The 12131-nt window shown below is 41.9% G+C and overlaps 1 protein-coding gene across 14 annotated transcripts in view; it reads left to right on the top strand.

The window, feature by feature from the left end:
* Nucleotides 1-12131, top strand: part of Limch1 (LIM and calponin homology domains 1) — a 319406-nt gene that overhangs the window by 234385 nt on the left and 72890 nt on the right. For 7 of the 14 annotated variants that reach the window (XM_047566848.1, XM_047566850.1, XM_047566851.1 and 4 more), the window contains exons 7-9: nt 3834-4029; nt 9610-9862; nt 10814-11080. In XM_047566848.1, the coding sequence (XP_047422804.1) occupies nt 3834-4029; nt 9610-9862; nt 10814-11080 (716 nt within the window). The remainder of the gene's footprint in view (nt 1-3833; nt 4030-9609; nt 9863-10813; nt 11081-12131) is intronic. The other 7 variants (XM_047566856.1, XM_047566859.1, XM_047566860.1 and 4 more) reach the window with 1 other exon arrangement.

Here is a 12131-nt window from a genome sequence, read left to right as displayed (position 1 = left end):
TAGTAGGAGAAATGTACGTATAATTATGAATTGTGGGGTAAGTTGTTAGGTTCTGTAATATACCCAACTCATATGCAGCCCTTAGCATAGTCTTGCACACAGTAGGTCTTCATAGAGTGTTGCTGCTGCTGTTAGAAAGCATGGTCAGTGCCTTTCACTGAGGAGAAGGGAAGGCCTCCCAAAGGAGGGGCACATAAACCAAAGAGGGGATTTGCTTCAAGGACCCTGAGATTGAAGGGATCCATCGAGATCTCTAGGGATGGAACTGGAAAGTCAGCAGTTGAGGTTCTTCTCCTTATCTTACTCTCATCTCTTCTTATCACTCTATTTTTCTGGACTAGAACATAAGGTTCATGAGGACAGGGCGTCGATTTTTGTACACGACTGTGTTCCCAGGACTAGAAGAGTGCCTGGCATATAGAAGATGTTTGTGGAACGAATCATTTCCCCAGAGTGTGGTGGGCGGAGAATGAGTGACGGTGTTGGAAAGAGAGAACCCTCAGACACTCACAAGTAGGGTTTAGCTACCTGATAAATCACAAAGGAAGCAGAAAATGTCAAGTGGTGAAGCAGAGGCATCTGGAGTTCCGCAGATACCATAAGTCATCCACCAATCCTAGCTGCTTCTCATTATCTCTCACAGAGGGGTAAGAAGAGGACAGCTGGGGGAAATAATCCAAAAAGTTCGTGAAAGCCAGAAATCCTCACCCTGTTCATCAACACTGTTACTAGAACAACTAGCAATTAGCACAGCGGGCTGACTTTAGTCTTCTCCCCCTTCACCCGGTGTGCTCTCTGTTCCTGTTAAAGACAGATAATGAAAGGAGACCCCAGAAAAGGAGAATTTAGACTGTGCCAGCTTCTCTGTTGGTTTGTATCTTCTCCCCCTTAATCGCCCTCAAAAAGCTTCGCTTTGGGTGACCAAACCAAAAAAGGTTTAGTGACTCAGTGGAAGGCTATAAAACTGTGTCTGCCAGAGGTCCATCTCTTTATTTCTGGCCAAAGGTCCTGCCTCTTGCTTCACCCCAAGGTTCTTAGGAGACCAACTTGGCTAAGGATGGCCATGGCGGCCTGGTTTTCCTTTCCAGCCTAGTCATGCTGTTCAGTTCCCACCCTTGCATGTGACCCGAGGGTTTGTTCTTGGCTTTCTGCACAGTCATGGACATGGTAGCCTTTCTGCTTTTCTTTTCCATAACTAGCTGTGAGAAAGCAGCTGAAGCTTCAAGAAACATGTTCCCTTTCTTCCTGCCTCTTCTCCTATGATTTGTGAGGAAATGCGGGGAAGGCATTGGGCCTTGGGGAAACCTTCCTGATACTACTTTCTTGAAAATTCAGTTTTGTAATGTTGCACCAAAGCAGCTTGTGGGCATGTCCTTTCCAGATGTGGCCAGTGGCCCAGCTCCCTGAGCATCCTCCCTCCCTAATAGAGAACTGGGCCCAAGGCATCTAGATATAGGATCTAAATGGAGAGGGAGAGAAGAGTGTCAGTGTGTGTAAAGTTGTGTCCTAACTCAATTTACAAATGTGGTACAATTTATATATTGAAATTTCCATACCTGAGTAATCATAGTAGTGATTATAACCATAGCTGAGTCCTTTTTCTGCATTGTGCATTTTTCTGAATGCCTTCCACGTATTAAACGTTTAATCTTCCCAGCAACCCTATGAGACTAGTGTTATCACCAGCCCCATTTTACAATGAGGCCCAGTGAGACTAAATAACTTGCCTGCAGTCACACAACCGGCAAGGGATAGAGCCAGCTTTTAAACCCATCTGGTCTGACTTCAGAGACGTGCTCTTACCCCTTACTCAAAGGGGCTTCCCTTTTGCACTATTTATAGTTCTGAGCATTTAGATAGTCCACGTTAGCATCATCCACAGGTCTAGGAGACAGAAGTGTCCAGTGGGGGAGAAAATCCTGATAGTGCAGCAGCAGCTACATCTCAGATGATTGAGTATTTTTAGATTTCACCATTTGGGATTTGGAGAGAGTCCTGTTTTGGAATCAAGTTTTGCCTCTTATTGTGTGACCTTGGTCAAGTTACTTAACCCTGTTTCTTTTTTATTTTCCTACAAAGAGTGATAATGCAAAGCACATCACTGGGTGGTTGTGAGGAGTAAGTTATGACATTCAAAAAGTGTTACGGATGGGCCCAGATAGGTATTCAGAAGTGAGCTTCACTTTTTAGTCATTTGACCTCTGCTCAGTAGGTAAATAATTCAAAATATTGACATGTTTCCAAAGAAATTAAATTCAAAACCATATCTAATTTAGGTGAATGCTTGTCAGTGAGTCCTGAGTTCTTCCTATTCCAGCTATTCGGGTCTGACTTTTATTCCAAGTCATGGTTAACTTTTGACCTGCAAGTAAAATTACCTTAATTTCCAAAACTGTAATTTCTGCCTTGCTCTGGAGGGTCTTGGAGGCCATCCTCACCCTGACTCTTGTTCTTAGGGGCAGCCATCAGATCCTGGGTGTGGAGACTGCAGGATTCTCCCCAGCCCTACCCTTGTCTTCTTACCCACTTCCTTCTCTTGATGCAAAGCCTGTGTGTGTCTTGTGAATTACAGCCACTCCATCCCCTAAGGCCTCCCTCTGGGAAATGTGTCAAAGGACCCAGATATAATTGATAGAAACAGCCAGCCAAGCACTTCCTGCAAAGGCATCAGCTCCTGTGGGCATCTTAGTCTAGACCAGTTTCCAAAACTGCTAACATGGAGAATATTTATTTAGTTTGCCTTTTTATTGGGAATGCGGAGGGGACCTTCATGAGCATCCTGGGAAACCCACAGTGTGACGTTCCGGTCTTTGCAGATGAGAACATATCCCTCTGCCAGTGTTATCCACAGTCTTGATTTTAAGCGACAGTCTGGGGGATATTAAATTGAGGTTTATCTTTGAGTGACTGGAGTTATTTTTGTTTTCGTCAGCCTGGGCTATTGTAATGAATGCTAAAACACTGGCGGGAACAAGGCTTTTATTATAATCCGAGGGTGAGGATGGCTTTGACTGACCTTTCTTCTGCTGGAGTTTCAGTGTTTTAGTATGTGCCGCTTGTGCTGGAAAGAATTTATAATCACAGGCTGTCAAAGACAGCCATTGTTCTCCCTGCTCTGAACATGTGGGTCAGCTACAAGTGCTTTCAGCTCCCCCAGCGCCAAGAGCTGGCTGAGAGCAAGAGCATGCCTGGATTCTTCTGAAGCATCAGGAAAAGCATTTTGCATATTTTTCATTGCCTTTTTTTTTTTAACTTTTTGCCTCAGAAAGACAGCTCCCTTTCAGAGCAGGAATTTCCCTCCGAGGTAGCACGGGATGAAAGCATGCTGCTCCAGGATTCTACAGAGCGGATTCTGCTGCTAACACAAATGCTGCCTGTATTTGCCAGATAGCATAGGCAGAAGCAGTTGCTAAATTAGGGGGGCAGTCCTCATCCAGGCATGCACTTATGGATCCTGAAAGACAGGTCAAGGTTAAGGTTTTGGTTTTTCACTTTTGTTTTCATCTACCATTGCATTCTTGTGAATCCAAACTGTGATCCTTCGTTCTTAGTTCTTTTGCTTTGTCTTATTTTTTTCCCAAAATTATGGAGGATTCATTACTTGGGGATGCTTTATTTGTCTGTCTGAGATGCCTTGTGTGATTTTCTGATGGAGAAAGGTTGAGGAATGGAACCATGACATAGATGTGAATCAGATCTACTGTGACTGGTTGCCGCAACCTTTCCATACTGATTCAATATGCAGGATATTTTGGAAAGAACTGGAGACTGATTTTCCTGATCTCGTGGGCTCTATGTTTATTAATGTCTGTAATTCTTGTATTTTCTTATAGGAAACTGATGACATTGAGAGTCCTAAACGCAGCATCCGAGACAGTGGCTACATCGACTGCTGGGATTCCGAGCGCAGTGACTCTCTCTCCCCTCCTCGCCACGGCCGGGATGATTCCTTCGACAGCCTGGACTCCTTTGGCTCCCGCTCCAGGCAGACACCTTCGCCAGATGTAGTGCTCAGGGGAAGCAGTGATGGTAGGTTGCTTTCTTCATAAACCGCACATCCTGGAATTAATCATTAACCGGGTCTGCATGGCAGAGATGGGTGCTGGGAAGCTATGATTCCATAGCCACCTTGCTGGAACCTGGTAATTCTAGAAACTGATAGAAGAAATGTCTTTGAATGTTTTCATGGTGCTTAGAACTTTGGTTGGCTTTGCCAGCAGTTTATTTGAACACCGCCTCAGTGAGCATATCTTCTATTGGAAAACCTGTTACATCATTCCTCCCTTGGCCTCAGTGAGTCAAGATGCTGGCAGACCATTAGCTCATAAAGTGTGCTAAAGTTTATATACTCTGGGTATGAGGAAGGGAAATGTTTGAGTGAGTACCACACTGTATAAACGAGAATGGATCAGTTTCTAGCAAACTGGAAATGCACTTCTGAAACTTCTGAAACCTGGGATTGTGCAACTTTACTTGGCACATTTTTTGGCAATCTGGTACTTATGATACCTGATCGGTTGGCTAGCTCGATGCAGGTGGCCCTTAATGTTTAGTGCACAACCCAGGCTGCCTGTTCACCCTGAGGCTGGATTTGATTTCAACCCCATGGATTTTATATCACCTGTATGGAATGATCATTTTTCCTTACAAAAATGTGTGGTTGTGTAACCTGATATAAATTAGTGCCTGTTTTTAAGAAGCTGCTTGCCTTACTTATCTTGCATCTTTGTAGTTTTAGGGAAGGGGGCTTGGCTCTGCATGTTAAAAATTGCAGAAAGACACGGAAGCTGGTGGGGAATTTTTTTGTTTCCATTTTTTATATATTGCTTGATTGGTGATAAGATTTCTGGACTTACGCCTACTCTCTGTGATCAGAATTATCTTCTGTAGCTAAAACATATAAAACTGTGTTACTAAAAGGACTTGTTATGGAATGTGTCCAGAATCTGAGTTAATTACTGAATTAATTACACACAGCATCTCATTTAATCCTCAGCCCAGATCTTAGAGATTCACAGTATTTTACTTACTCCTTTTCTTTAGCTGTGAGACATTCCTTCTTATCTTTATTTTGCAGATGAGACTTCAAGAGGCTAAGTAATTGCTGCAATATTTTTAAGTGACAAAAATCACTATCAGTAAAAAAGCATAACAATGTTAGCCTCAGGAAGTGGGAGTCAAGAATTTAATTTACCAACACTTTTTTCTGTTTCCCTAATAGATGTTTTATCCTCAATAACTGATCTAATGCTTTTCTTTAGGACGTATACTTTTTGTTTAACTTAGTGCCATATAGTATGTGGCTCCTAAAGAATTCTGTGGTGCATTGTGGGCTGCTTGAAAAACATTTCTAAGATTTTGTTTGACATCTTAAGTACCACCCACAGGACTTGAAGTGAAATACCAAGTCCATGATCTAATTAGGCTTTAACATAACCCAAAGGTAAATTTACTCTTATAAAACTTATTTTAGCCAAACTATTTCATTCATATTGTTTTGATTGCTTTTTAAAAATGATTGCCTTTTTTGCCCTGATTTGTTCTAACTGGTAATATAGACCCTTTATTGTGTCACCAACTGCCAGGGGTTCAGAATTATAATGAACTACATCTTGAAGGGATTTGAGATGGTGATTGCTAATATTATACTAATATGTACTGAGGCATAATTTAGTTTGCAGCAATTAAGATTGATAAGCTAGAGTCTATTTATAAATGTTGCCTCCATCTAAAGAACAACATAAAATTGAGCATTACAAAAACACTCTCATGAAATAGCATCCTACACAGACTTCACCAATCAGGCTGATACCGTAAGGCCTATGTTCCTGTAAACTAATCAAGTCCTAATGAGGTTTATAAGGAAAAACAACACATATTTTATCTGCCTTTAAAAATGCAGTATGGTTTTAGCCAAATATATGTTGAATTTCACATGGGTTTATGTATGTTTTTTTAAGTAATGATGATCAAGAACTTTGCAAGTTCTAATAAACACTTCCAAATTTGGTAGAACTTTTTTTTTTTTTTTTTGTCTTGAAAATTTATTTCCTAGGACTTAACAACCAACCAGAGAAAGCTTTAAACATGAAAGCCTTCAAGTCTTACTGGGTCAATATGAAGAGCTTTCACTTTATTATGATTGTTACCCACTGACCCATTCAAAAAAGAATTGAGAGCCACACTGGCACACACCTGTAATCCCAGCTGCTAGGGAGGCTGAGGCAAGAGAATTGCAAGTTTGAGGCCAGCCTCAGCAACTTAAGGACACCCTGTCTCAAAATAAAAAATAAAAAGGACTGGGAGTATAGCTCAGTGGTAGAGTGCCCCTGGCTTCAATCCCCAGAACCCAAACAAACAAGCAAATAAAAACCACCACATTCATGAGAGGTGCTGTAGTTCTGTATGTTAGACACAGGACAGATTCTAGGGTTGACTCAGTCATACTGTGACTAGTTGGGTGCCCATTTCTATCTCTCCTTCAATAGCATACCTTCTGAGGTCGCTTAATGGATTTCAATGAAGAGGAAATAAATCTTTCCACTCATGAGCTTCTAAACTGATAACATTTATGATAAATAAGATGCATCATGTTAAAAAATATATTCTTATAATTTGCATGAGAGATAAATGAGAGGGGAGATATAAGGAATAAGAAAAATTCAAGTGCTAGAGGAAGATTCAAAGCAAAGCATTATATGGCAAAGATAAAAGAAGGAAGGAGGGGAGGTAAGAAGAAGAAAAGAAGAAAAAGAAGAGAGTCTCCTAGTTGTTGGAAGAGAGGAAAAGTAGCCTCATAAAAAGGAAGGGTCATTCTTTTATAAAAATATCATTGTCATGTGCTCTGTTGCAGTTTCCTAACTTTGGACAAACATGGACTAGCCACCGTAGTCAAATTCCATGCCCATAGGATAAAGTAAAATCAAAATCTTTTCCAGTCCTGGCCTCAGATGAGCCCAGACATTTGCCAACCTCCTCCTAGGTGCTTTATGTCATCACATATCATCCTCAGGAGAGCTATATTATCATCTCTGTGTGTGCCATGAAGACCTCCATTATGAAGGGTTACCTTCCCAGGGCCACCCAGCTAGCAGGTGTGGAGCTAAAATGAGCTTCACCTCCAGGGCCATAAAGCTACACACCTTCATCTCAGCCACTCTGGTCTTGAAATGTCTATTTAAGACATTCAATGAAGAATAATTGGGGTGGGGAGGAAGTGAGGTACTTATGTGTTAAACAACATACTTTGAAACTTTCACAGAGTATATCATAGATAATAGGTTTCAGATATGGTATATAAATAAGGTTGTTAGATTATTGGATTTTAGAACTGAGAGGCCCTAGACCACTCTGATCCATCTCTAAATTTCCATAGTTGATTGAAGAGTTGCTTTCTTGCATTCATTTATTCAATGTAGGTCAGGACTCACTGAGGACACTTTAAGCAGATAACGTCTTCCCAAGACAAGTGTGTCACAGAGGGAAGAACTCTGGGAGTCCAGAGAATGGAAACTGGTTTCTCAGAGCTGTCACTAGCTGGCCATTAGAGTGGGCTCCTTTGGCTTCTCTGAGCCTTTGTCCACCTTTATAAAATGGGAATAATTCTGTATTTCCAGTGACTTTGGAAGCTGAGGCAAAAGGATTGCAAGTTCAAGGCCAACCTGAGTAACTTAGCAAGACCCTGTCTCAAAATAAAAAATATAAAGGGCCGGGGATGTAGGTCAGTGGTAAAGTGCCCGGGTTCCATCCCTGGTACTGCAAATAAATTAATTAATTAATTAAATGGGGATGATATCCAGTGTGAAAACATCTGTAAGCTTGGAAAAAAGCAAGGTGGTGTTAGTGTTTGTTTATAAGGCAATTCACAGAAGGCCCCAAATGTTTTATTGTGACACTGAGACAGATGTACTTGAGATGGGAAGGGGACTACATAATGAAGTAAATAGTAACAAGACATGAAATGGTCAAAATTTCAGAAGGGAGATTGAAAGTAAATCTGTTTATGAATAATTCATAAACTGAATATTTTGTGTATGACAATGAACAACTTGTTTCTAGCCAACACTTTTAACTTCAACAGTCTTTTTAAAAAGCCATTATATCATTTAATCTCCAGGGCAATTAATTTTATTGCTGTTTTACAGAAGGGGACAGTGAAGTGTGTTAGAGATGAGCCTCGGAACTCAGCCCATTTCTGACAGATCCAGAACTATGGTGACATTTAGAGTAGGCAGCATTTGTTAAACACTTGGTGCCAACTACTGCCCCTATAGTTTTATATGGGTCTCATCCTTCCAACAGTCCTATGAAGCAGGTGACATTATCATTCCCATTTTACAGATTGAAAAACTGACACAGTGGTGAGTAATATGTACAAAACCTGATATGTAATGAGACCCATGAGTAGCAGAGTGCAAAGTGAAGCAGATCTGTCTTCCAACCCTGTTCACTACTCCCTCTACATCTCTTGGCTCTTAGTTGAAGGCTTTTTCCTTGAATGTCAATAGATTTACTTCTATTCATTATCATCAGAGTTGGATGACCTGGCAAAGTTCTCATAAGTTGTTTGAACCAGTGTTAAAATGGTGGCCACTTACACGATAATACTTGTCTTAAGAGCTTCATTCTAATAGGTCTTAGAAATCTAATGAGATGAGACTCAGGAAACAAAAATATGATGTCTTATCGGCAGCATCAAATTCCTTTGCATTGTTTAAAGTGCTCTTTAAGCCAAGTCGGTTCACGTATTCACCGGATAATCTGAGGGTGCCCACCATGTACAAAGGCAATTTGGCAAAAACCACGTACACTCTATAACTCTGGTTCTCAAAACACAAGGCAGAAAGTATAATATGCCAGAAAAGAGACACGATCGCAGAGCCATAGGGATCACAGAAAGAAAAGATTGCCTCCGGCCAGGGGACCTGGGCAGAGCTCCATTGCAGGGGAATCTGCAACCACTTCTTGGCAGGCAAACCCTTGCTGTGATCCAAATTGGTCACCTTCCTGAATTCCTATTGTTCTTTATGTTCATGTGCCTTCGTTACAACGTCAGTCCTCTAGGTATTTCATAGTTTAAGGCGCCTCAAAGACGAGATCCTTTGTAATTCTCGTTTGTCAAAATGTCTAGCACAGTATAAGACCTTCAGCAAGATCTCAGTTAAAAACATCCACGGGGGGACTGATGTTCTTTTCTTTTGAGAGCTACAGAATCTCAGCAGGCATGTAGTTCTACACCAGGTGTATAATTCCCAGGTACAGTTACGCTTCCCTCTGTATTTATTTTATTTTATTTATTTTTATGGTACTGGGGATTGAACCCAGAGCCTTCTGCATGCAGGGCAAGCACTCTACCAACTGAGCTTTATCCCCAGACCTATATTCTATTTTTAATTTGGTACCTTGTATTTGTTTTTCTTTGTAAGAATTGAGAACTTTTCCAGAGTGGACAAATTTAGACTGAGACTTTAAATTTGTTAAGTGATGGATTTAAGGAAGGAATCCCCAGATCCCAGAGATTGAACCACAGTCCTGCCGCTGCGCACTTGCCACTCGGGACTTTTCTGCTAGCCTGACACACTTTTCTAGCACCCACCCTGTCTTCCCCAGGGAGAGGAAGTGACTCTGAATCCGACTTGCCGCATCGGAAGTTGCCAGATGTGAAGAAGGATGACATGTCTGCCCGGCGGACTTCCCATGGCGAGCCGAAATCAGCAGTGCCTTTTAACCAGTACCTCCCAAACAAAAGCAACCAGACAGCCTACGTCCCAGCTCCTCTGAGAAAGAAGAAAGCAGAGCGAGAGGAATACCGGAAGAGCTGGAGCACCGCCACCTCCCCCCTGGGCGGGGAGAGGCCCTTCAGGTAAGGCCGCGCTGTGCCCTGGGGAAACTTCTGGACGAGACAGGTTCAACAACCCTGTAGGAGCCTCCATATAAGATGACAAGTGGAAGGGGCAGGACAGATCCCTGAAGAGAGCTTGTCATGATAAAATGTCAGCTTCATGAAAGTACCTAGAACTGGACACCTAGGTGCCCAGAAAATGCTGGTGTCATGAGCAGATGTTTGAATCCAGTGTTTCTGGCAGGACAGGGAAATCAGATCTGTCATCTGTGTCCTTCTGTGGATACTGCCTGACTCCTGATCCTGTTAGGTTGGGTATAGGAAGACTCTTTCTGCAAAATGACTTTTTAATATCTTGGTAGAAGTTCATCCAGATACAAGCTCAAGTGTGCAAGTGATGCTTGGAATATGCTTCACAATCACACTTACAGTCATGATAAATGGAAGACACGTTGATCTCATCTCTTTAGAGAAAGAAACAGTGTTTTCCTTACTCTCTGTGTTTACGTACTTATTTATTCAAGAAGTATTTATTAAACATCTACTATGTGCTAGGTGCTGTCTTTCAGGCTTTGGGGATGGAATGGTATATAAAATAACAGTCCCTGCCTTCAGTAACCTTATAGTAGAGGAAATTTTTCTAAGGGTCCACCTTCACCGTCTAATTTTCTGTTGAATAACATTTTGTTAAAAGTTTTAACTATTGAACAAAACTAATGAGTCTCACCTTTCCAGCAAAAAAGGATTTTTCCTTTCAGTATCAGTTTTGGAATAACTTAATCAGAGTATGAGGCATTGTATTAATGAACAAGTGGCTGCATTTATTGTCTTCACACAACCAAGATCATATTGCAGATTATGATTGTTTTTTAAGTGAAATGAAAAGTTAATACCAGGAAGGCTGGGAATTGACGTGATCTGTTCCCCCAGCCAGTCTGGTAGTGTGGTAAACCATCTTGTCCAACTCACTAGTTGTCCTGAAACAATAGAGGAAGAGGGGAGCGAAGTGGGGTCTCCTGGTGAAGAAGACCCAACCTGCCAAACGGATCCTGGTGGGAAGGCTCCCAATGGTGGTTTAGAATTACCCAACCTCAGTGGGAAGGAGCAGCCTCCTGCAGAGGGGGCTTCGGTGGCACCAGCTCCTGCGTCTCAAGACAAAGATGCTGCTGAAATCCAAAAACGCAGAAGGCTAGAGCAAGCTGGGATCAAGATCATGCCAGCAGCGCAGCGCTTTGCCAGGTTAGCGCTGCCGCTAGAGGGCGGGCCGACTGGCTTTCTGCATGGCCACGGGTTGGAATCTGTCCAGCAAGATGGACGGTTCATCCTGTTGTCCCGCTTCCTGCTTGTCCCATCACTCTTGCATCACTCTTCCCTACTCTGAACAAAGAGAAACAGATAATAGCTTTTGCCTTAGGGCACGTCTTTGCTGAGTGTTTGGGTTATTTTAAATGGAGGTGAAGGCTGAGTTCCCTGCTGCTTGTGCTAGTCCTGGACTCGTGGTCAGTCATTTGTGGGCTGCAGGTTTACCTAGCAATGGCATTGTGGTTTTCTATTGTTTGTGACTTGTTAATTTTTGTACTACTCCTAAATGGCTCATTATCTCCATGTATACCTCACTAGAAAATAGTGTCTTGAAATGGGGAACACTCTTTAGGAAGAGTGGTTGGCTTAAAAACCCACTCACTTTCTTGGCCTTAAGGGAATAGTAATTGGGATACAATTTATTTGTCTCTTTATTCTCTAAAGTGTGCTAATTCAAAACCAAAGAACAGAGTGATCACTTCTCTTAATTGTAGCAGAGGCACCAGTGCACAGTCATGATGGCTTTATTTTGCAGGTGAGATAGAAACTGTCAGCAATCAAAGCCACAGAAAACTAGTACAGTTTTATGTAGTGCTTTGAAATCCTGGGTAATTTTTCTTACATAAAAATCACAATGATTCTAACAAATAATACATGACAAATTGGCTTTCATAGCAGTCCAACAATTGAAATTCCTTTGACACTTGCTACCTCATTTCATTCTTAAAGGCAGGTGCTAGACTTGTTTTTCAGAAAAGGAAACTGAGGATGAGCGATTGTGACTTACCGAGCTGGTCACCAGCAACCCGGTGGCCAGGTTCAGGTGCTCTGTCCCCAGTGCCTCATGGGCCTCCCACACATTTGATGGAACCCTTTCAATCTCTGTACAGCTCCACAGGTGGTTATTTCTGTGGCCTCAGTCTTCATTGAAATCTCCAGTTTGGATTATATGTACTTATTCCTAGAGTAGTTTTGTATTGATAAAAAA

This window comes from Sciurus carolinensis, chromosome 10 (assembly GCF_902686445.1).
Source record: "Sciurus carolinensis chromosome 10, mSciCar1.2, whole genome shotgun sequence".
Classification (NCBI taxonomy): Eukaryota; Metazoa; Chordata; class Mammalia; order Rodentia; family Sciuridae; genus Sciurus; species Sciurus carolinensis.
This window is presented reverse-complemented; position numbering and strand designations above follow the sequence as displayed.